The sequence below is a fragment of the Oryctolagus cuniculus genome, chromosome 2 (assembly GCF_964237555.1).
Source record: "Oryctolagus cuniculus chromosome 2, mOryCun1.1, whole genome shotgun sequence".
NCBI lineage: Eukaryota > Metazoa > Chordata > Mammalia > Lagomorpha > Leporidae > Oryctolagus > Oryctolagus cuniculus.
Window position 1 is genome coordinate 192,277,551 of NC_091433.1, and position 24,216 is coordinate 192,301,766.

At 62.3% G+C, this 24,216-nt stretch overlaps 1 protein-coding gene across 3 annotated transcripts in view; it reads right to left on the reverse strand.

Moving 5' to 3' along the window:
• The window catches only part of GRHL1 (grainyhead like transcription factor 1), a 44,179-nt gene extending 22,547 nt beyond the window's left edge, over positions 1–21,632 (reverse strand). For 2 of the 3 annotated variants that reach the window (XM_051833269.2, XM_051833271.2), the window contains exons 1-8: positions 21,473–21,631; positions 18,817–19,003; positions 15,990–16,060; positions 13,292–13,688; positions 12,381–12,457; positions 10,656–10,812; positions 10,373–10,484; positions 9,515–9,609 (exon numbers count right to left, since the gene is read on the reverse strand). In XM_051833269.2, the coding sequence (XP_051689229.1) occupies positions 9,515–9,609; positions 10,373–10,484; positions 10,656–10,812; positions 12,381–12,457; positions 13,292–13,688; positions 15,990–16,060; positions 18,817–19,003; positions 21,473–21,492 (1,116 nt within the window). In that variant the 5' untranslated portion in view covers positions 21,493–21,631. Of the gene's footprint in view, positions 1–9,514; positions 9,610–10,372; positions 10,485–10,655; positions 10,813–12,380; positions 12,458–13,291; positions 13,689–15,989; positions 16,061–18,816; positions 19,004–21,472 lie in introns of all 3 variants that reach the window. The other variant, XM_051833272.2, reaches the window with a different exon arrangement.
• Positions 21,633–24,216: the final 2,584 nt, after the last annotated feature.

Consider the following 24,216-nt stretch of genomic DNA (forward strand, 5'->3'; position numbering starts at 1 on the left):
AGGAGCCAGGAGCTTCTTCCAGGTCTCCCAGGAGGCTGGCAGGGGCCCAGAACTTTTGAGCCACCTTCTGCTGCCTTCCCAGACACATTAGCAGGAAGCTGGACAGGAAGTGGAGCAGCCGGGACTTGAACTGGTGCCCATGTGGAATGCTGGAGTCTCAAGTGGTGACTTTACCCGCTGTACCACAGCGCTGGCCCCGAACCTAACCTTTAACTCTCAAGAACAATCTACAAAATTGGTACTGGGGCCGGCACTGTGGCGCAGTCGGTAAAGCCACCACTTGAGCCTCCCACATGGGTACCTGTTTGTGTCTCAGCTGCTCCACCTCCAGTCCAGCTCCCTGCCAATGGCCTGGGAAAAGCAGCAGAAGACGGCTCAAGTGCTTGGGCCCTGCACCCACGTGGGAGACCTGGAAGAAGCTCCTGGCTTGCACCGGCCCAGTGCTGGCCACTGTTGCCATCTGCAGAGTGAACCAGTGGACAGAAGATCTCCCTGAGTGACCTTCAAATAAATAAATAAATGAAAGACAAGAAAAAAAGTGGGGCTGGCGCTGTGGCATAGTAGGCGAAGCCTCTACCTATGGAGCTGGCATCTCATTTGGCTGCTGGTTCGAGTCCTGGCTGCTCCACTTCCCATCCAGCTCCCTGTGGAAGATGGCCCAAGTGCTTCGGCCCTGCACCCACGTGGGAGATCCAGAATAGGTTTCTGGCTCCTGGCTTTGGCCTAGCCCAGCTCTGGCCATTGCAGCCATCTGGGGAGTGAACCAGCAGATGGAGTCGGGAAGAATGACGAAGAGGCACTGTGCCGCCCACGGCTCGGCGGTCAGGCGACCTATTGCCCAGATTCACGTTACCGTGTTCCTGTCTCCTCCAAGCCGGCCTAACCTCCTGCAGCGCCCAGCGGCCAAGCAGGTTTTTACATCCTGGACGTTCAAGCTCCGCTGAGTGGACAGCTAACCTGCCTCTGTGGGGCAGACAGGGGCGCCCGGAGGCTCCCCGAAACCCACCGGGATACGCGGGGCCACCACATGTTTCCTGTGTGTTCACTTCCACGCGCCACCAACAGAGACCTCCTTTCTGTTACGAAACTCGGGTACCTAAGAAGCCTTCCTCGACTCCGTAACTAAATGCGCAGGCAGCTTCGGCTGCCTCTGCAGACGCGGGGACAGCGGCGCCGAGAGCGGTGGCACCGGCTCAGGTCCCGGCCTTCCACGCGGGCTGCTCCCACCGCCTCAGGTCCACTGGAACTCGCCACGGCTCCTGTGCATGTGTGGAGGGGCGAGGGGAGCGTAGGGAAAGGTCCAGAACAGTCTGCCGAAGCTGCCGCCGGCACAGCACTGCCTTCCGGAACGCCTCGGCCGGGAGTGCTTTCCCTGGAAATCCCTCACCTGGCCGTGGGCTCTAAGAGGGACCTGAGTGAGCGGACGGACGGTCAGGGAACCGGACTCTCCGGAACAGGACTCCCTGAGCCAGTTCGTCCACGGAGTAGTCGCAGCATGCTAATTACCCTCCCAGAATTTCCTAGAAGGACGTTAGAAATGAGTCAAGTTGGGCCATGAAGAGAGAAGGAAAAGGCCAAGTGTCAGAGCCGACAGCGCCTGCTCGCCTGGGCCGGGTTACACTCTGTCACCTGCACCCTGACCCACAGCTAGGAAGCTCAGGCGAGGTCTAACTGCCTGGGGACACAGATCTGTCAGCGGGCAGAAAAGAACGAGGGAGTGGGGGTGAGTTAGCTACAGAAGCTGCTTCAGAAAGTCAGAGCAGCAAAGCCCGACGTCCGAGGACGCACTCGTCCCGGCCACGTGGCTCTCGCAGTCCTCAGCCCTGGCTGTCTGTGTCTTTTCATTCAAGGCGGCTGGCATCAGGCGGTGGCTGGGCTCAGACTTCAAGACACAGGCAGCACACGGCACAGTGCCTGGGGCAGGGCCCCGGCCCCGCCTCCGCCCTGAAGCTCCTTTGTAGAAACCACACCGGCACATGGAAGACCTGCTGGGTCACTTAGCGGGAAAGTGGCCCTGATGGGGGCCGAGCAGGTTTTACACAAGTAAAGGCCCCTACCGCACACCACAGCCCGGGCTCGCACACCTCCACTTGCTTCACCGGAGTCACGGCACAGCGCCGGAGGGGCGGCTCCAGGAGGGCAGCCACAGCCACCCAGGACGTGGGCCCAGCTGCTGCAGGACTCGCCGGCCTGAAACCCCTTCTCTGTTAAAATCCAGCCAGGCCAAACAAGGGCACAACACCCGTAACGCCCAGCTAGGATGCCGCGTGTCTACTGGGCTGCAGGCAGAAACCCTGGAGTACTGAGCGAGTTCTCTAACTCAGTCAAAAACACGGCACTAAGACAGCTCCAAGCAGCTCTCGCTGGAAGCTGCTGACGACCAAACGAAACCTGAGGTCAACAGCGTAGTTTATTTCCGTCCCAGGTCCAGTCGCGCTCATTAAAGAGAAGAAAATCGCTTGTTTTTCTAACATGTTTACATGGAGTTTAAAACGTCAGCGGGTGTGGGAGGTGGTGTTGTGGTGTAGCTGGCTAAGCCACTGCCTACAACGCCGGCTCCCACACGAGCGCCGGTGCCAGTCCCGCCTGCTCCACTTCTGATGCAGCTCGCTGACAGTGCACCTGGGAAAGCTGTGCAAAGTGACCGGGCACTGGAACCCCTGCCACCCACGTGGAGCCCCGGACGGTGTCCTGGGCTCCCGGCTTCGGCAGGGCCCAGCCTCAGCTACTGTGGCCACTTGGGGAAGGAGCCGGCAGACGGAAAATCATCCTCTCTCTCTCTCTCTAACTCTTTCAAATACATAAGTTAAAAACAACAACTATAAAAGTCACCAGAAGCCAGTGGAGTGGAGGCTAAGCAGCAGCTGTGGTTCGTGGCTGGAGCCTGGCCGGCCGAGGGTCACACAGCAGGTCCCTCATCCAGACCAGCCGGCCCCGCCCGCCTCCCAGCTCCACAAGACCTTGCGGCTCTCCTGCCCTGATTGCGTGTGCGGGCCCAGCTTGTCCACACCGCCCAGGAGGGAGGCCCGGGCTGAGTCACGTGCTCCACGCAGGACCCAGTTCCAGAAGATTCTCGGGGTCACCCGGGAGGCGGGGCGTCTGGCAGGGGGTGGGGTGGGGGAGGTAGGGACCGTGTCCCACTGCTGGGAGCTGCGGACTTCCAAGGAGCAGCCAGCGGCTGCACAACTTCTCAGATGAAGAAAAGGGGAGGGGCGGGGCGAGGGAGGAAGAGCCGTGGGGGGAGAGAGGCACCAACTTGCCATCTTCCCACGGCTGGCAGGGCGTCTCCCGGGAGAGAAAACAGGCCTGGTGAGCAGCTGGGCTGCGGCCACAGCGCCACCCGCCCACGCCACCCACGTGGCCTCCAAGTTTCCGCAGGGTGCAGACAGCCAGGGAGGAGGGCACTAGCATGAACGGAGAGCAGGGACGGGAACGCCAGGAGACACCTGTGAATCGCTGCTCCCGGTGACGTCCAGAGCCGGCACCCGGTGAACTTCGGGTCACTTGGCAGACCCGGCGATTTGGCACCTGCTGCCCCAAATACGCAGCTTTGTTCTGAAGCATGAGGAGCTGGTGCAGGGCTGACCCACAGCAAACACGGAGCACATTCCGGCTCCGCCGGAACGGCGCGGGTCCCCGGAGTGCTCGGCCAGCAAGCTTACAACTGGAAGCTCTAATGACAAAGTGCCTCCCACTTAAAAAGATTCCAGATCAACGCGAGAGGCCTCTGTGTCTGCCAAGGGACAGGAGCTGCTGGGGCAGGGCTGCCACGGAGGAGGAACCCAGACTCCAGGCCCAAACCACTTTGCCATCTCTGTTCTCGGCCCTTCAGTTCACCCAAAACCTCAGCCAGAGAGGCCTGATTTAAAAAACAACCACAGGGGCCGGCGCGGAGGCGTTGTGGGCAAAGCCGCCGTCCGCAGTGCCGCCATCCCATATGGAAGCCGGTTCAAGTCCCAGCTGCTCCACTTCCGATCCAGCTCTCTGCTATGGCCTGGGAAAGCAGTAGAAGATGGCCCAAGTGCTTGGGCCCCTGCACCTGCAAGGGAGACCCGGAAGAAGCTCCTGGCTCTTGGCCTCAGATCAGAACAGCTCTGAACGGTGCAGTCAACTGGGGAGTGAATCAGCGGATGGAAGACCTCCCTCTCCCTCTGTGCCTCTCCCTCTCCAACTCTGCCTTTCAAATAAATAAATACATCTTTTTAAAAAATCTTTAAAAAAATAAATAAACTAGAAAGCCGCCATGGAGGAGATCTCCCGGAGGGCCTGGGGGAAGAGGGTCAGCGTGACGAAGCTGTCAGACAGGAGCTCCACAGAGAACTTACTGTTTCCTGCAGCGGCAGGATAAAGAAAAAAAGAGCGAGAGGAGAGAATGGAAAACTAACTCGAGTGACAGCGTAAATGACAGCTGGGCAGACCCGGTGCTGGGAACCCGTTTCACAACCTCCAGGTTTCACCGCAAACCCCGGCTTTCTTCTGCGGCCAAGTCTCCCTGGCCAATCAGACACAGCTTGTGCCGGGCGCCTCCGGCCATGCTCTCACAAACGTGTGCCATTGTCACCCAAGGACCCCAAAGCTGCCGGGATTCAGGGCATTTGACCTCTGGACAGAGCCTGTGGCTGACAGCGCAGGGCGCACGCCTCCAGTGCTTCCAAGCGGGTCCAGCAGGCTCAGCTCAGAAAAAGAAAAAATCACACAGCCCCTCTGCCCCACCCCCGCCCCAGGGTCATGCCCAGAGTGGTCTCCCCCAAAGAGTGCGCGCTTTGTGTCTGCTAACGAAAGCCCTCCCCACAACTGCCAATCGAGAAGATGTTATTGCCAACACCGATCAAACTCAGCAATGAAGAGAACTCACTTCCCCGGAAGCAAACAGGACTCGCTCTGGGACTAAAGCCTGACTCTTACAGCTGTGCACTGTCAGACGCATGAAGTCCCTGGGGCCGAAAGAACCTCAGCTCAGGAGCCTGCAGGGCCACCCGTGGACACCGCCGTCCAGGGGGTCAGCTCTGGGCCTGATGGATGCTGGGAGTCCTGCGTGGGAACAGTGCTCTCCGGCTTCTCTCGGTTCAGGCCAGGGAGCGTGCCTTCATTCAAGCGCAATCCCAAGTCAGATTCCTGACTCAACCCCTCCTGCCTCCTCCCTCCATTCACACTGGAAACTTACGTTGTGAAACCAACCCAACCTGTCCCTGCTCACTGCAACCAAACACGGCCACACCTGGTCTTAATGCACTGTGAGGGTGCTTCAGCAGAATGGAATCCCTGTAAATGCAGGCCTAAGTGCAGGCCAAACAAATTAAAAATTACTCTCACAATGAATCCCAAATATTATGCTGAGCCAAAACAACAACTGGGATTAAACTCATAAACCTGCATCCCACAAGCACACACAGAGTCTTCAGTTCACGGTGCCAAGCGGCTACGCCCCTCTGTGACAGACTGAGCTCGGCGAGCCCCATAATCCCCAGCACAAGCTCCGTGGCCCTGCTGGGACGAGGGGTGCAGGGGAGGCCAGAGGCCCAGCCAGGCACCCAGGTCGGCTCCCCCGCCCCCACCTAGGCACCCAGGTCGGCTCCCCTGCCCCCCACTCAGCACCCAGGTCGGCTCCCCCTGCCCCCCACTCAGCACCCAGGTCGGCTCCCCCCGCCCCCCACCTCGGCACCCAGGTCGGCTCCCCCTGCCCCCCACCTCGGCACCCAGGTCAGCTCCCCTGGCCCCCACCTCGGCACCCAGGTCGGCCCCCCCGGTCTATTTGGTCCTCTTTCCTCAGCGACAGGGGCTTTGGCTTAATCGCAGCCGACAACAATGGAGTCTTCCCTCCCCACGGGGCAGGAGGCTGGGGCTTGCTCTGCTCCCTGACTGCCCTCTCCCCTCCACCAGCCTCCCAGCTGGAGGTAGGAGATGGGCAGGACTGAACTGGCAGGAGAAGAGAAGTGGGTGGCACTTGCTCTGTCACACATCACACCCTGAGAGGGGATCGCGCTACCAGGAGAGAGCCGCAGCCCCCAGGGCCGCTGCAGCTGGTGGGCAGAGGCCCACGGCCTCAGGGTGTCTTGGGCCGCGGGACCCAACACCGCGAACGAGGCCAGCCTGGCGTCTCCCCACTGCTGTGGCAGGGGCGTGGCACGCATCTGACTTCGGTTCTTTGCTGGTGCTAGCTTTTAAACACATGAATGGTGGTGACCGCACAGCCCACCTTCTAGCTGAAGGTTGAGGCATCACCAACAGAAAGCACCCCGTTGCTACGCTGTTTCCCTGCAGCTCATTAATCTGCTAACACTCAGGAAGACCCCTCCTCCCTGGGAGAAGTCCTGGGCCTGGCTTCGCACCACAGCCTCATACCACGATCCAAGACGCCCTGCGTCAGGGTGCCCTGGGCTCCGGGCGTGCTGGGTGTTGGTTGACAGTGTCCAGGCCTCGGCAGTTAGGCAGCACTCACCCAACAAGCAGAGAAATCCTGCCTTGGGCACAGGGTTCACGCCAGAGTCCACACGGCCGCTCCTCCTGTCTGGGCCGGGGTCTGCCCCGTGGGCCTCGGAGGCCTCCTCCCGCGGACACGGTGAAGGCGGCCAGGTGCCCACCGAGTGCCTGGCACACAAGCACTCACAGCTGCGCTCTCCCAAGCCCCCTTCCCCACTACTGATTTTAGATCCTCAGGCTGAGAGGCACTAATGCAGTCAACACAGTGGCACAGCCTGGGCAAGACAGCAGGCCCAGGCCACGCAGGGGAGGAGGAGGGGCGGCCCCAGCGCCCGGTCACCTGCGTCCCGAGCACACGTGCTCTTCCCTGGAAATCGCGAGGTCATATCGAGAATCCCAGTTGCCCCACAAAAGCCCTCCAAGGCCCCAGCCCACCTCGGACTACAGTGCTGGTGTCGGGGGCTGGGTTCCCGCAGCGGGGAGGAGATGCTGGGGAGCACTGAGCGCCGAGTTCCCATCTCTCTGCCTCCGCCCCCCTGAGTGCCCCCTCCTCACTGCTCTGCTCCCCTCCCGGTGACCTGCACTCACAGCCGCCCGTCATGTGAACTTCAGCCCTTGCCGGGCTGCCACCTCCTCGGGCTTCAAAGGTTAACGGCTTCTGCTCCTGCCCGGGTGACCTCCACTGCACACCAGGAGGGAAGCAACCTCCCTAAGTCAGGACGCAAGGATGCCAGGTGACCTTGAACCTGCCCAGGGACGTCTAGCTCTTTAACAATGACACAGAGCCCCGGTGCTATGCGAGGGCGATGCAATGGACGGCACAGGCGCGGGGGGCTGTGGCACTTCTCCCCCCCTCACTTTGAAAACCAGCGATGTCTACGGGCATCACACCAGCTGAGCGCTTCCCGGTAGTGAACGCGGGTCTGTGCTCGGCTGCTGGCTGAGGCACGGACGGCACAGGGCGAGTCCCGGCGTGGGCAGTTGTGCCCCAAGTGGGACATGAGCCCGGACATTCAAGGTGCAACCTGCTACGTCCTCCAAGCAGCTGCCTCGGAAGTGAGAGGATGCGGCAGTCAGAGCCCGGGGTGGAATCCAGCCACAGGGGCGCTGAGACCTCCGGAGCGGAGCTGGGGCAGACAGCCTCAGGGCAGTGGGAGAGGGGCTATAGCTCTCAGCAAGGGTCTCTCCACAGAGCAGCCACGTGGGCAAGGGAACGCCGTGAGAGCAAGACGGGCCACGCAGCACTCGCGTGTCTCCAGGCCATGCCAGCTGCCCGGGGCACTCGCGTGTCTGTCTCCAGTCCACGCCAGCTGCCCGGGGCACTCGCGTGTCTGTCTCCAGTCCACGCCAGCTGCCCGGGGACTCCCACCATCTCAGGTTTAAAACCAGCGGCCTCTGCCTGGCAGCAGCGCCAGGAGCGGCGGGGCCCGGGCTGGGGCCGGGAAGGGAAGGGAAGGGAAACCAGCCTCACCTCCAGCAATTAGTGGTGATTACAGCGACTTAAGACATCCCTCCAGCAGCCCCTCCCTCTAGCACACACACACTGCAGGCCTCAGAACGAAGCCGCCATCACCCCACCTCCCACCCGCAGTGACACATCCCACAAAGCAACACCCACCCGACGCGGGCCTCGCGGCCGCGGACACCTGCCTGTCAGCCCGGACCGCTCCCCAGCCAAGGAGAGCCGGCCACCAGGGCCTCTTCACTCTTCCAGGGGGATAAACGGCGGGCCTGCGTCAGAGCAGGAAGGCAGGGCACGCTCCTGCACCGGCTCCACCACACTCCCAGCGCCTCTCCCGCCTGCCCGGCAGGGCACCGGCCAGCCCTTCCTGCAGGTGCTCCTAGGGCCAGGCAGTACGTGATGCGCAGAGTCTACCTGCCCCCGGCTCACCCTGGATGCAGCAGCCTGCCGGGCGCCCTGCAGACTGGCGGACCCGACTGCCGCTGCCCTGCACCTCAGAGACACCGCTGTGCCCTGGGCACAAGGAGCGCAGTAGCCAAGCAAGCGCAACACCAGCCGCGCAGCTGCCAGGAACCCGGCCGCGCTGCCCTGCACAGACCTCGGGCAGGCAGCTTTGTAAAAGGAGCCCCGGCGTTCAGCACTAACGCGGCCCTTCCCTCACCGATGAACTCAATACAGGAAAAAGGAGGAAGGAGGCGACGGCACTCTGCACCGTGCCGCCGGGAAACAGAGCTCCTAACACCACACCAGAGCTGAGGGCCCATCTATCTCAGCGGGCAGAAATCACATGTACTTTTCAGTTTCTTGTGTAGAAATATACTGCAGCCCTAGGCACTAACGACTCTCATTCCACGTGTGCAAACCGCCTTGTGGATGGGAGGCAATTTTCTGACCACAAACGCCAGGACCGGGCAGGGCTGCGCCGAGCAGCGGCACCGGCACGGCACGGCACGGCTGCACTGGCTGGGACCGCACAGCCTTGCTCCGAGAGCCTCCCGCAGCTCGGCAGGCGCTGCTCCGCTGACCCTGACACCACCCACGACGAGAGAGGCGCAGCCACTCCCCTGCAAACCAGGAAAGGGAGCCCAGGGCGCCAGGGACAGGACGGGGTCAGCCAGTGAGCCCTGGCCAGCGCGCAGCCATCCCGACGCTCCACACGCGGGACTCTGCCTGAAGGCGTCAACAGAACTGCCTCCTCCTGGGGGGGGGGGGGGACATGGCGGGGGCGGGGGTGGGGTGGGGGGACGGGTCCAGGGCGCCTGGGAGCAGAAACCCCTACAACTGCAAGAACCCATCAGTTCGGCCGGCGCTGGGGTGCAGTAGGTTAAGTCTCCCACATGGCGCCGGTTTGTGTCCCGGCTGCTCCTCTTCCGATCCAGCTCTCTGCTATGGCCTGGGACAGCAGTAGAAGATGCCCAAGTGCTTGGGCCCTGCACCCACGTGGGAGACCAGGAGGAAGCTCCTGGCTCCTGGCTTCGGATTGGCCCAGCTCTGGCGGTTGTGGCCGCTTGGGGAGGGAACCAGCGGATGGAGGACCTCTCTGTCCCTCTAACTCGGCCTCTCAGCGTCAGGCCAGCACATCTCCTGCTCTCCGTCGGCGGGAAGTGCAGCAGCCCGGCCCGGTGAACCCACCTTGGCCTCGTCGTTGATGTCCCAGGTGAAGGAGATGGCGTTGTACGCGATCTCCTCTATGTTGCTGATGGTGTTGAAGCTTTCTTTGTAGTCAGCTAAGCCAAGAGACGGAAAAAAGAGAAATCACGGTTCTCAGCTTCAGCCTGAGACCACAGCTCACCGCTCGCGCAGGGTTGGAAGCTCAAAGTCTAAGGAAATCACTGAGTTTAACAGAGACAAACTCTGCTACATTTAAACCTCACTGGGTCAACACTGGGAAACGTGAGGTCTACATAACAGTCCCCAGGGCGCAGACCAGTCCCACAGACCCGAACCAGAGCTCTGCTGTCTCCCGACTCCGCCAGAGGACGTGCGCCATCCCACCGGAACAGCCGTTGGCGGTGGTGTCGAGCGTCTGGCACAGTCACACTACAGGTGACGCACACCCCACGAGCAGAGGCCTGTGGGAACCCTTCACGCCCAGGGAGGCCTGGGACAGGCGCAGCACGCTCCCGCAGGTGCCGGCACCTGCCTGGCAACGGCGCTTTCTTCTGCCGCCTGCTTTTCCCTCTGCCTTCCCACCACCTCCACACCCAATCAGAGCTCTTAGGGAAGTCGCTACCCCTCAAACACCTCGGTAGTCTCAAAGTGGGCGCCGCTCTTCCAGCTGCCAGGCAGAGCCGCCGCCCGGGCCCAGGTCCTTGTGAGGGGAGCAGTGGAGAGCGCGGCTTCCAGGAGGCCCAGGCGGCGTCTGGCAGGGCTCCGGAGCTGGCAGAGGGACTCAGACGCTCTCGGCAGGAAGCTGCCCTCTGCCAAAGACAACTGGACCAGCAAACCGGACGCTGGCACCATGGGAACGGAGCGGCCCTCGCGCCATACCTATGTCAATGCACCTCTGTTTTGCCGTGTGCTGCCGGGAGTGCCAGTACTTCCAGTGCCGCAGCTGGTCGTCCCTGCTCTTGTCCTCAGCGAACACCACCATGATCACGCTCTGTGGACGAGAAGGAATCAGCACCACACGCGGTGGTGGGCGAGCCTCCGGGAGAACTCCCTCCGCGCCCGGTTTTCCAGCTCCGGCTGCACGGTGCAGCCACACACCCTCCTCCGCCCGGCTGCAGCCCCGACCCGCTTCCCCGGAGGATGGAAGGAGGGCGGAACTCACGCGGACTTTGCTGATGGGGTGGTGGATGCCTTCGCTGCTGCTCACCTCCTTCAAGGTGATGGGATAGAACTGGCCTTTGTTCAGGTAGGTCATCGTGCTGTCCCCCGGCTTCTGTCGCAGAGACTTGGACGCCTCCAGGGTATACTCGAAGTTGTTCCTGAGACAGAGCACGGCTCTCAGCCTCAGCCCCAGCCTGGCCGCGCGGCGAGGGAGACGGCCGGCGAGCACCTGCTGACCACAGCGCCTGCTCCCTTGCTCACCGCACACAAGACCTTCCACAAAAGCACCCAGCAGCCAGAAATCTTCCCATCTCGCAGCTCTGGGACTAAACACGCCTGCTGGGAAGCCTACAATGTGATGTCCACAAGGAGACCCCTGGAAGACCTGCCGAGTGCAGCCTGCCGGGAAACCACACCGGCACGCCGCCAGCCGGGCCTGTATCCAGCGGGGGCTGTGAGCAGCTGGCTGGCAGGCCTCTGACTTGGGTGGTCTGTTTCCACTTACAAACGCCTCTCGGGGGCCCGCATGATTCTCTACCTGTCCCGACCTCACGCGCCCTAGGCCACTGCAGAACCGTCCCAGCCAGAGGTCAGCAAACCACACCTACTTGTGTGTGTAGAGTGTGTGAGAACACGGCCACGCCACACATGCGCGTGTCACGCGTGTCACCTGTGGCTGCTTCTGCACCACAGTCGCAGGGCTGGGCAAACATTCTCTGACCTTTTCCGGGAAGACTGAGCCAACTCCCACCCAAATCCTAGGGCGTCCAAGTCTGTGACTCCCACACCTTGCGGCAGGCCTGTAAGGGAGTTCACTCAAGTCCATAAAACCCTAGACTTCAAACAAAAAAACCACAACTTTTTCACTGTAAAATACAACACATAAAACAGGATTACAGAGTGAAAGCCTGGACGCCCTTTTAGAAGATGTGAGGGGCTTCTATGTTCCTTATTAATGAGGACAATATGCCTGTCCCCAGAGCTGCCAACACTACGACGAGGTTAAAACAGAAGCTGCAGGTCAGAAAAGCAGCCGACTTCACGTGCGCTGGCTTTGATGAAGCCCATCAAACCCCAAACCACGGGCCTCGGGTCGATGGTGCCGCAGCGGGTTAAGCCACTGCCTGCACCCCAAGCGCGCGGCTTCCAGTCCCAGCTGCTCCGCTTCCCATCCGGCTCCCTGCTAATGCACCCGGGAAAGCAGTGGAGGACGGCCCAGGTGCTCGGGCCCCTGCACCCACGTGGGAGACCTGGAGGAAGCTCCTGGCGTTGGCCCGGCCCAGCCCTGGGCAGACCACTGTGGCCATTTGGGAGTGAATCTGTCTCCCCCCACCTCTGTAAATCTCCCCTTCAAATAAATACATAAATAAATGAATGAATGAATGAATCTTTTCAAAAATCAAATAAAAGCCTCCCCGTACTTGCTCGTCCCCTGAGCCCTCACTGACTATTGGCTTTCGGGAGCAGAAGGAGCTCAGGGTTCGAGCCCTCGTTTGTCCCCATCTACCGCCACCACGCAGGCAACCCGAGAGAAAGCACCAACACCAGGAACCAGGGGAAACCGAGGCGCAGTCCCAAGAGCCCGAGACTCGGCGAGCTGAAGCCAGGGCCTCCACCAGCGAGAGGGAGCAGAGCCGCGGGAGCCGCCGCAGACGCACCCACAGCCGCGCCAGCGAGAAAGGCCCCAGGGCCGGAGGTAAAAATCAAACTGAAGGGCGACTGTTACCCAGCGACACTGTCAAACACATAGTCGTCTGAGGTCATGCCGGGCATCCGCAGGCTGAGGTCCGAGGGGAAGAACACCTGCAACACCAGGCCACACCGCTTAGCCGGCCCCGACACCGGGCTCGGCCCCGGCGTCCGGGTGCGGCTCCGCAGGACGCCGCCCAGACAGCCCAGAACACGGAGGACAAGATACCACTTTCACATGACACTGGATTCAAGGGAGACCGTCTCCGTGGCTCCCCCAAGACACCCAGGATCCAGGGCCCCCCCGTCTGCCTTTCCCACAAACCCCAGGGCTGTGAGCAAACGTGCCGGCTTCCAGGAGCCGCCGCGGCGCGGGGCCGGGCTAGGACGCGGGCCGGGGGGGGGGGGGTGGCGCGGCGGGCGGGCGGCTGCTACTGCTCCCCTAGCTCCACAGCTCCACAGAGGCCACGCCAGCTGCCCGCCCCCCCCCGCCCCACGTGTCACAGCAGGGTTTCCGGCCCCTTGGGTCTCTAACCGTGACCTACGCGTGCAGCTCATCGTCCTAACGCCCTCAGAACTGTCACAAGCTACCATGGACACTTCGCACACAGCACTCGGGACCTGTGTCCCCTGACCACTGAGCCACCACGCGAGACGTCACTTCCCAGGAAGCCCCCGCGGGGAGCTGGGCCCGAGCGAGGGGCAGAGCGCCTGGGCTCTCTCCCCGCAGCGGCCCCAGCGCGGAAATCATGATCGCTAACTCAGCTGCTAGAAACGTGAGCCACGGCCCCTGATAACAATTCCTGGCTTTATAGGGTCAGTTTACAAATTACAACCGTGGGCCTTTTCTCTTAAAAAAAATAAAATAAAAAACATCCTTTCTTCCTAATCCGCTCCTCTGAGGCCCGGTTTCAGGCTCACGTAACCGGGGCGGGCTCGGCCGCGTACCTCCTGCACGCCCTCCTTGAAGGTCTCGGAGAAGGTGGAGTCCGGGGTGCGCCGCTGGGCGTTCGGCGGCTGAGCGGCGGCGGCCGAGCCGAACTGGTCGGAGCTCAGGCTGCGGTCAAACACCACCACGCGCTCGGCGGGCTCGGGGTGGTACACGGCCGGCGGGACGCCCACGGCAAAACCATGGGGCTGGATCTCCGTCTTGATGGGGTGGCTGGGCATGGTCGCTATGGAGACGGTGACGGTGGTGTCGGGCGTCGGCAGGTGGCTCCTCTTGTCGCCGCCCAGCTGGCTGCCGTGGGGGAGGACGATGTTGAAGGGCACGTTCTTCAGCACCTGCACCCGGCTCTCCCCCGCGGGGACGAGGGGCTGCTCGGCCACGCTCGGCACGCTGCTCCTTTAAGAAGACAAGACAACACTGTCCCCACTCCCAGACGACAAGGGCTCTTGGACAAGCTTGCTTTTCCTTCTGGCCCTGGGCGGTGGGTTCCGTGCAGTAACCAGGCCTCGGGCCACGGGTCAAGGCCAGACCCACAGGACACGTGGCTGCAGCAGGGCCGACGCCGCCCCCCCGGCCACGCAGACCCCAAAGCACTGCAGACAGCTCCACTGCAGAGGCTGCGGGCCCACAGCTCCCCAAGCAGCTAAGTGGTCAGTAGTCCTCACAGAGCGCTCGGCTACAGAGGGAACCAGGTCAGCGGGGTGCAGTGCAGGCCTGGGAGCTGGCTGCCCCGGCCACGCTGCTCTCGGAGCGACTCGGGCGGATGCACAGCCTCGTCCCCCCGCGAAGGCGCCAACAGGCACAGATCAAGGGCGGGCACACCAGTGCTCAGTGCCAGCTCTTACCATTCAGTCACCTAAGCCTTTAGCTTTCTCTCTCCTCCCTTTTTAAAATGTGTTAAGTTAAATCACATATTTTTTTAAATTAAGCATTCTTCCTGGAGGCACAGAGAGAAAGGGGGGGAGAGAGACAGAGTTCCCATCTGCTGGTTCACTTCCCAAGGCGGGGAGCCAGGGGCCCAGTCCAGGTCTCCCATGTGGGCGGCAGGGGCCGAGCACCTGAGCCATCAGGTGCTGCCTCTAAGGCCGTGGGTCAGCAGGGAGCTGGAATCAGGTCAGGGCTGGGACTGGGCATCCCAGGCAGCGTATTAACTGCTGCACCAGACGCACAGTCCTCCCGCCAGCGTGGCTTTCTCCATTATCACCCCGTACCAGCACACGCACAAGATCAATTTCATTTAATAAGTATCCTGAGCAACATACGGTGATTGCTAGCGGGGAAGATGAATGAATTTTCAAAGCCCCCTGAAGTCACAGAGGCAGAAAACTTGAAGAAAAAAAGCAAACTGGGGGCCGGCGCTGTGGCGCAGTGGGCTAATCCTCCCCGTGCAGCACCGGCATCTCATATGGGCGGCGGTTCGAGTCCCGGCTGCTCCATTCCGATCCAGCTCTCTGCTGTGGCCTGGGAAAGCAGGGGAAGATGGACCAAGTGCTTGGGCCCCTGCACCCACGTGGGAGACCCAGGAGAGGCTTCTGGCTCCTGGCTGCGGCCATTTGGGGGGTGAACCAACGGACAGAAGACCTCTCTCTCTGTCTCTCCCTCTGTCTGTAACTCTACCTCTCAAATAAATAAATAAAATATTTTAAAAAAAGAAAAAAAGCAAATTGGCATACTCTATTTTTTGAGATTAATACAACTGTTTGAACACTGAACCATAAATTTGCTCCCAGGAATTTATACTGAAGACAGGGAAAAGACGGAAAGCCTACCTAGAAAGCTGTTCATTAAAAAGATTTTGTATTAGTGCAACACTAGACACAGCCACCATGAGGTGGTTTAGTTTGCCTCAAAAGAGAAAATTAATTTCCAAACAGAAGGAGAGAGAACAACGCCCCCCCGCACCCCCCCCCCCCCCCCCCGCGCTGGTGTCCGCAGCTCGGGGATCCCCCGGGCCTCTACCAGCTCTCTGTTCTGTTAGGTTTGAAAACCCCCAGGACAGAAAGTGAAGACGGAAACCCCACAGCTCTCTCCAGAGGATGATGCTCAAGATGAGAACAGCAGCACAGGGAGGTCCTGGGAATCAAACCAAGTAGAGCCAAGTGCACGGACAAGCCCCGTGTGAACACACGCCGCACTGGCCACGCGGGCCACGGGGGCCGCGCGCACCCACAGCAGTCAGCCGGTCCTCAGGGGAGGGCTGCGCGGCCCCACGCTGTCTTTCCGCAGGCTTCGCGCCGTCCGTCACAGGAAACTGGGGAACCTCAAGGGTCACTTTAAAGAAGCCTCCCAAGGCTTCACACCTTAATTTTCTGTCTCTCAAATCCGTCGACAGACGGGGACCACAGTGTGGTTCATTATGCCTTGCGCAGGCAGTTACCCGGCACCTGTTTCTCTTCCAGGGACGCCCGTCCCACGGCAGCGGCCTCCTTGGAGACCTCGGACATGAACACAGCCTCCGTGGGAGCCACCATTCCAGCGTCCCTTCAGGGAGCAGGCAAGCGCGGCCTGCAGGAGCCCACGACACTCAGAGCGTCAGGAGCACCGCAGGAGAGCGGGGCGATGGGGCGATGGGGCGATGGGGCGATGGGGCGATGCGGAAACGCGGAAACAAGACCTGGGTTCAGAGGAGTCGGGCTCCCGGCCTCCCCCACACCCACCCGGGGCAGCCCCATGGCCCGCGGTGTCTGCCGGCCTCACCTCTTGCTGGGATCCGGCTCCGCGTGCTCGGCCTCTGGCTTCGCGGCAGAAGACCTCCTCTCTCTGGGAACCTGAATGTCAACGCAGACAAAAAGGACTCAGCCCCTCGCCAGGGAGCTCAGTTCACCAAACACACGGCCTTCCCTGTTCTCCCTCAGGACACGCGGCGCCCGGCTCCGGGCCACACCAAGAACCAGACGGTGCCTGCCCCCAGGGGGCTCGCCGCGTGCTCACCAGCTTGATAGGTAGAAAGCAACCAACTCTGGCCAGCACCGCAGCTCACTAGGCTAATCCTCCACCTGCGGCACCGGCACATCGGGTTCTAGTCCCGGTTGGGGCACCAGATTCTGTCCCGGTTGCTCCTCTTCCGGTCCAGCTCTCTGCTGTGGCCCGGGAAGGCAGTGGAGGATGGCCCAGGTCCTTGGGCCCTGCACCCGCATGGGAGACCAGGACGAAGCACCTGGCTCCTGGCTTCGGATCGGCGCAGCGCCGGCCGTAGTGGCCATGTGGGGAGTGAACCAAGGGAAGGAAGACCTTTCTCTGTCTCTCTCTCACTGTCTAAACTCTGCCTGTCAAAAAAAAAAAAAAAAAAAAAAAAAAAGGCAAGTAAGCAACCAATTCAACCTGTCATTGCTGGAGTTGGATTTCATCTCTTAAAAAGCAATACCTCTGGGGCTGGCGCTGCGGCCGTGGCGGTTAGCCCACCACCTGTAGCGGCAGCATCCCATAGGTCCACTTCCAATCCAGCTCTCCCCTGATGCGCCTGGGAAAGCAGCAGGGAATGGCCCAAACACTTGGGCCCCTGCACCCATGTGGGAGACCTGAAAAAGCTCCTGGCTCCTGGCTGCGGCCTGCCCAGCCCCGGCCGTTGTGTCCGCTGGGGGAATGACCCAGCGGAGGGAAGTCCTCTCTATTTCTAACTCTGCCTTTCAAATAAACAAATCTTGAAAAGAGAGACAGAGACACCTCTCACTTGGTGTCACCTACTTGTCTCCACGATTTTTTTCCCCCAAAGAAAACATCATCTAACGTTTGTCAATATTTAAATGAAATGAGGTTCAGAATTAAAAGCCTGGGGGCTTATTTATCCTAAAGAGATGAAGGAAACAGCATTTGGGATGGCCGAAGACACGGGAGGCCCTCGCTGACCACAGCGATCGGATTAAAAAAAAAGTCAGTTTCCCTAAAACACAGGAGAGTGACATGTTCCAGTCTGAAGGGGCGGGGTCCGCGTAACCCTGTGTGGACCCGTAAGAGAATCGGCTTTGAAACGAGTCCAGGAAGTCAGAGCTTCAGAGAAGGGGGCTGCGGGAGGAGGGGCGCGAGCGGCCAGCACCAGCTCCCCTCTCCTGCAGCTCCTACCTGCCTGGAGAACCCCGCCCGCCCCCAGCTCCCAGTCCCTGTGTTCTAAGGTGGCTACGGTGGGCTCCCTCCCATCAAAGCTCAAGGGTCGGGGGACGCTGAGCCCTGAGCCAACGGCCACGCTCAGAAGACACTGCCTGGGGCGGGCAGCGGACTCTGCCCATCTGCCTTCCCCAGGCAGGACCCGACGCTGCTGACACATCGACAGCCCGTCTCCTCCCAGAGCCAGAGCTGGCGTGGGATATACAACGCCTGCGTGTCCTGGGGCTCACAGGACGGGGGTGACCCAGGCAGCTCTGTTCCCGTCTGGACTCTCCATTTCCTTGCCAAGGAGGCACACGTCACTCCAGCATCACTCAGACTTTCAGAAAGGTCTCCAAGGTGAGACTTCGACTCTACATTCCTGCGCCAGCCCTGGAGCTGGGAGAATGCATGTTGTCCGCGGCCGCGCGGAGAAGCACGCCACGGTGAGCACAGACGCGGGGCGGGGCCACGGCCACGGCCACGGCCCCGGCCCACCTGCAGGGTCCGAGCAAATGTGACACCGGGGCTGGTGGGAGTGTCAGTGACAGACAGCCAGGGTCACCAGGACGGCGGCCGTGCTGTCGCCTCCAGCTCGTGAAAACCGCATCGCCTTGCAGGCAACAGGGGCTGTTTTGTGCGGACTAATCCAAGCCAAATCCCTAGAGACAGCAAACCACAGGCCGAGGGCAGAGAACCTCGACCGGAAGACGCGGTGCCCAGGGCTCTGAGTCCCACCGAGGAGAGGAACGCGGGCCGCTCGGGGACACAGGTGAGCAGGTGAGCGCACAGGCAGACGGCCCCCGCAGCGTCCGACCCAGAGCCCATGGCGCCGCCTCACGCCTGTAACGCAGGCCTTTGATTCCTGGGACCGAGGCTTTTGGCTTTGAGCCTCGGCCAGGCAAGGTGCTCGTTAAGCTATTTATAGTCACTACAGAGGCGGCCGCACTGCGTTCTAGAGCGAGCCACTGCTTCCCGGGAGCTGAATGAGCGCCTCCCAGACCGTCGACGCGGGAGAACCCAGGCGCAGCTGCCGTACCCCACCCTCAGCAGCCGCAGCGGCCCTACTCCACCCCCACAGTGGCCGTACCCCACCCGCATCAGCTGTACCCCACCCGCAGCACCCGTACTCCACCCCGGAGCACTCCGCAGCACCCACACCCCACCCTGCAGTGGCCGTACCCCACCCCGCAGTGGCCGTATCCCACCCCACGGCGGCCGTACCCCACCCGCAGCACCCGTACCCCACCCGCAGCACCCGTACCCCACCCCGGAGCACTCCGCAGCACCCACACCCCACCCCGCAGTGGCCGTACCCCACCCCTCAGTGGCTGTACCCCACCCCGCGGCGGCCATACCCCACCCCGCAGTGACCGTACCCCACCCCGCAGTGGCCGTACCCCACCCCACGGCGGCTGCACCACACCCCGGTGGCCGCGCCCACCTTGTAGTAGTCGTAGAGCAGCCCGAGTGCCGCGGCGCTGTCCTCGTCCCCATTGATGCTCATCATGGCTTTGGTGGCCGCAGTGAGGGGGTTTTCCAGGAAGGACTTCCAGGCTTCGTCCTCGCTGGTGTAGGGCCGCCGCTGGGGATAGAGGGCTTCATTCTGAAGAACTAACACTGGTCGTTTGCTTCAAAGAAATAAAAACAAAAAAAAACTTACCGTCGTTTTCTACTGTGAGGCATCACAAGCTAATGAGCTAATTTGAACAAAAAGATTAATTCCCCAGACGGCCACGACGGCCGGGGCTGGGCCAGGCTGAGGCCAGGAGCCAGGAGCCTCTTCCAGGTCTCCCACGGGGTGCAGGGCCCAAGCACTTGGGCCATCCTCTGCTGCTTTCCCAGGCCATAGCAGGGAGCTGGATCGGAGTGGAGCAGCCGGGACTCAGACTGGCGCCCTACAGGATGCTGGCGCTGCAGGTGGCAGCTTAACCTGTTGTGCCGCAACGCCCACAACGGAGTGTAAAGAACCCAACCAGGAATCCCTTTACATTCCCATAAAAGGTGTCCCCAGTGCTGGGGCACTTCAAAGGAGGGCACCCCACTTAAATGCAGACCCGTGGGTCCTCCAGCGAGAGCGGACGTATTCAGGCCCAGGGGCAGCTGGAGTTAACCTACACAGGGATCCCAGGATATGCTCTTTGGCCAAAGAGAGAGAGAAAGGGAAAAAAACACCCCAAGAAAATGCCAGGCTATTCAAACACTCAGCATAAACAAACACGAGGACAAAGGCAGGCAAACCAGAAGGTTCCTCCTCTTGGAACCCACATCCAGCACCCTGCACCCCATCTTACTCCCCTGTGTCTCGCTGACGCTGGCACTGGCAGCAGAAATTGCCCTACTACTGCCGGAGGGGGGCAGGCAGCAAAGGGACGGGGGAATGGAGAAAGCCGGAGAGTCGCAGGTCGCCAGCAGGCTGAGCGCGGAATGTGGCCAGGGGACTGTAAATCAATAAAGAGGCATAATTTTCTGGCCTGGGCGTTAACTGTTTATCTTAAAGATAAACACTGAAAAAAATCTTCAACAATAAGTGAAACCACTGGACAAAAAGAGATTTAAAAATATTTTTTAAAATATTTAAATATTTAAAAAATAGTAAGTGGGGGGAAATCTGGTTTTTAAAATCTTTACTGCTTAGTATCTGCAGTGCTTCGTCTTAACACCGAGTCGGTGGGAAAAACTCAGACACTGGTGGCAGTGCCCGGTCTTACAGACTTCACTCAAGATTCAGGCACACGCAGGGGATCCCAAAACCTGATGAGTAACCGCCCAGCGGGGCTGCTCGCAAGTCCACCCCGAGAAAAGGGAAACACTCTAGCGACTTGAAGCCAGATGTCTGCAACAACGCGAGTCCTTGCTATTGTAGCAGGCAATGTAAGCTCGGTTCGCATTGCGACACACAAATGAAATATGTAAATGGCCCGGAGGCGACCTACCTACTCTCAGCCGAATGGGGAAAGATCGATTATCTTTTCCAGTGATCAACAAAGCTTAGGGGTTGGCAGTCACCCAGGCCCTTTAAAAACACCCCGATTTCTTAAAAGGAGAGCATCTCTGGGACAGGGGGGGCGCAGAACCCAACCACTCCGTCGGCACAGTTTAAACGCACGGTTCCCTCCTGCCAGGGCGCACAGTCCCGGGAGCCCACGCTTTAACACGGCACAGACACAAAGGCTGCTCGGGGCGCGCAGGGCGCCCGCAAAGTGCGGAAGACGGCTCACACAGGTCTTCGCCTTTAGGACGGCAAGGCCGGGCACGGCGTGGTCCCTGAGCCCCGAGGAGACCCTCTGTCCCCACTCAGCCCCGGGCGCGCAGGCCCCCTCCCTCTCCCATCCCCACCCCCAGTTCCCGCGAACAACAGAAAATAAATATTTCCCAAATGGCTTTAAGTGTGTGATCACCCTGAAGGTGTTTCGTATTTCCACAGCGTGCCTCGGGCCAGAATGTCCGCTTTGGAAATTCGGCCTTATCTCAGCTGTTAGTCAAGACGCAAACGCGCAGCCGGCGGCCCCCCTGGGGCTCCGAGGGGCTCTGCCCTGCGCGGCCGCACGACCTGCGCCCAGGTGGGCCAGCGCGCACTCCCCTCCGGCGCCGGGCCCGTCTCCCCACCGGGGACACCTGCCCCGCTCCGAACCGCGCCGGCCGCCCGCACAGCCGCCTTTTACTTCCCGAGGAGGAGCCCTGTAGGAACAGCCGGGCACACCCCGGCCGGGCTCCCCGACACCTGTCAGCGCCGCCGCGGCCCCGCAGGTGCGACCCCCGCACCTGGCTGCCCCGTGCTGTGCGCGCCGAGCGCACCCCCGCACCCGCACCCGCGCGGCCAGCCGGGCGCCGGGCGCTCCGACCTGCCCCCAGCCCCGGCCGGAGGTCCGGGCCGGCCGCGCCGCGTTACCTGGGCCGCGGTGGCAGCGTCCGGCGGGCGCGCGCGGGGTCTGCGGCCCGGGCCGGCCGGCTCCCCGGGCCAGGGGTGTCCGCGGCGGGCTCCGAGCGAACAAAGCCGCGGGAAGGGCCGAGGGCCCGCGAGGAGTGCGGGGACCGCCCGGCCCGGGCCCCGCAGCCGCGGCCCTGGCCGGGCCCCGCGGCGCCCGCTCCTCACTCACTTGTCGTAGTCCTGTGTCATCGCGCTCGCTCGCCGCTGCGGGCCGCAGAACTGGACTTTCGGGTTGGGACAGTACACCCGATCCGGGGGGAGGCGGCGGGTCCGGAGCGGCGGCCCCGACGGGTTGGGTTCGCTTTTCTCGCTCTGAGCCGGCTCCGCGCGGGCTGCGCGCACTGGGCGCCGGGCTCGGCGGCTCATTGGCTGGCGGCGCGCCGGCTCGGGGCGGGGCCTCGGGGGCCGCAGGCCGGCTGCGCCGTGCGATTGGCCGCCGCGCGGGGCGGCGGGGCGGGGCCGACGGGCGGGCGGCGGGGCGGGGCCTGCGCGCTCCGCGTGGCGCGGCCGCTGCTGCCCCCGCTGCCCGCCGCCGGCGCCCGGCGCCCCCACGTCCCTCGCCGCCCGCTGCCCGCTGCCCGCCGCCGGCGCCCCGCGCCCCCGGCCGCCCGCTGCCCACGGCCGCCCGCTGCCTGCCGCTTGCGCCCCGCGTCCCCCGCCGCCCGCTGCTGCCCCCGCTGCCCGCCGCCGGCGCCCCCGCGTCCCCCGCCGCCCGCCCCCGCGCCCCCAGCTGCCTGCCACTGCCGGCGTCCCGCGTCCCCCCCTCTCGCTGCTGCCCCCGTGTCTCCGCCACCGGCGCCCCCGCTGCTCGCCCCCGCGCCCCTGGCTCGGGCGGCCCGCGGCGCCGCTGCGTTCCCTTTGCGGTTAGGGACCGCCGCAGACAGGTCCTGCGGTAGGTTGGGGAGTGGCGCGGTCCGCGCAGGACTCAAAACAGGTGGGAGATGGGGTACGTGGCGGGGCTGGGGGGTCCGGGAACCTGGGAGCGGTCTGGGGCGACAGGTGTGCCCCCGGGGGGCGCGGGGCCGCGAGGACCGCAGCCTTGGTCCCGAGGCGGGAAGCTGGGGCCGTGGCCGAGCGCACGCGTGGTTTGGAGGCTGCCGGGAAGCCGGCGACGGCGGGCGGAATGGACCCGGGGTCGGCTGCGGACGCAGAGCCGACGGGGTGTCCTGGGAACGGGCTGCGGGCTGCGGCAGAGCCGGAGGCCCCCCGGGAACAGTGGGTGTAGACAGCGCGGGGAGCCCCGTGTGGACGGTCCCACTGCACACACATCAGGTGCACCTACTTCCAGCAGCGCTGTGGCCCCGGGTTCCACAGCCGCCGGGGACAGGGGACAGCGCCGGCTCCCCCTGCGAGTCCGGCTGTGCTGAGTGCTTGGGCTCCTGCACCCACCGGGAGACCAGGATGGAGCTCCGAGCTCCTGGCTTCAGCCCTGCCCAGCCCTGCCTGTTGCAACCATTTGGGGAGTGAACCAGTGGGTGGAAGACTCTCTGTCTCTCTCTCTCTTTCTTTTCTTTCTTCTTCCTTCTCGTTCTATACTTCTGCCTTCCAAATAATGTTTTTGAAAAAAGAATACAGGCTCATTTTAAAAGATCTTTCTGTATTTGTTTCAGAGACAGACCCAGAGTTCCCGTCTGCCGTTTCATTCCCCACGTGTCTGCAATGACTGGAACTGGGCTGAGGTCAAAGCCAGAAACCAGGGGTTCAGCCGGGCCCCCATGTGGGTGGCAGGAACCCAAGCACTTGAGCCATGGCTGCTCCTCCCAGAGTCAGGGAGCCAGGGCCAGCTACTGGGTGGGCACTGCGGTGTGGCCCACAGCAGTCTTCCCCAGCATTGTGACCCCCGGCCAAATGCCACGCCCATCGGTGGTGGCCTTGGGAGCCTTGGCGAGGGCCTCCTCTGTGGGGCCAGGCTCGATCCGATGTGCTGGGACGGAGGGGACCAGTGGGGAATGCAAGCGTGGAGGTTGAGGCAGCGGCAGTCCACTGGCCACGCGCTCCTGCAGCCCCTCATTTTGTCCAGGGCCAGTGGACGCTGAGCCCCCAGGGACTGAGACCGGCGGCCCGTTTCGTACTGCCCTGTCCTGCTCCGGTCTCCGAGCCCTGACTCCCGTGTCTGCTGTTTAAACAAATGATGTTTTAAAAGTGAGCTCATTTGAGAGAGTTAAGTAAAAGTGTGGGCGGTGCATAGACTCAGCGCAGATCCTTAGAGCTGCCGAGGTGACGGCGTGGGCCCCTGGCCCCAGCTCCTTGCCCCGGCCACGGCTGCGACCTTCCCACCGCCCGCCCACCCGTCTGCACCTCACTCCTTTCCTCTCGCATCCCAGGCGCCTCACGCAGCCTCCTCTTCCGGATCCCGCGTGCTCCCACCAGGCTCGCTCCTGACACAGCCCCGCTCCCGGCCCCTGCAGGAGCCGGCCTGGCCTGGGCTGGTGCCACGCGCCACAGGTTGTGTGCCCGTCCCTGGGTGTCTGTCCCCCACGGCATGCACTTTCCCAGCGAGAGCAGGGATCGTGCCGTGTGTGTGGTTTGGTGTCCCCGGAGCCACAGCCCCGCTGCTCTGCTGGCCACCCTGTGTTTCGCTGCTGGGGCTGACCTCCATGGCCCTCCCGGAGGGCCTTTTTTTTTTTTTTTTTTGACAGGCAGAGTGGACAGTGAGTGAGAGAGACAGAGAGAAAGGTCTTCCTTTGCCGTTGGTTCACCCTCCAATGGCCGCCGCACCGCGCTGATCCGATGGCAGGAGCCAGGAGCCAGGTGCTTTTCCTGGTCTCCCATGGGGTGCAGGGCCCAAGCACTTGGGCCATCCTCCACTGCACTCCCGGGCCACAGCAGAGAGCTGGCCTGGAAGAGGGGCAACCGGGACAGAATCCGGTGCCCCGACCGGGACTAGAACCCGGTGTGCCGGCGCCGCTAGGC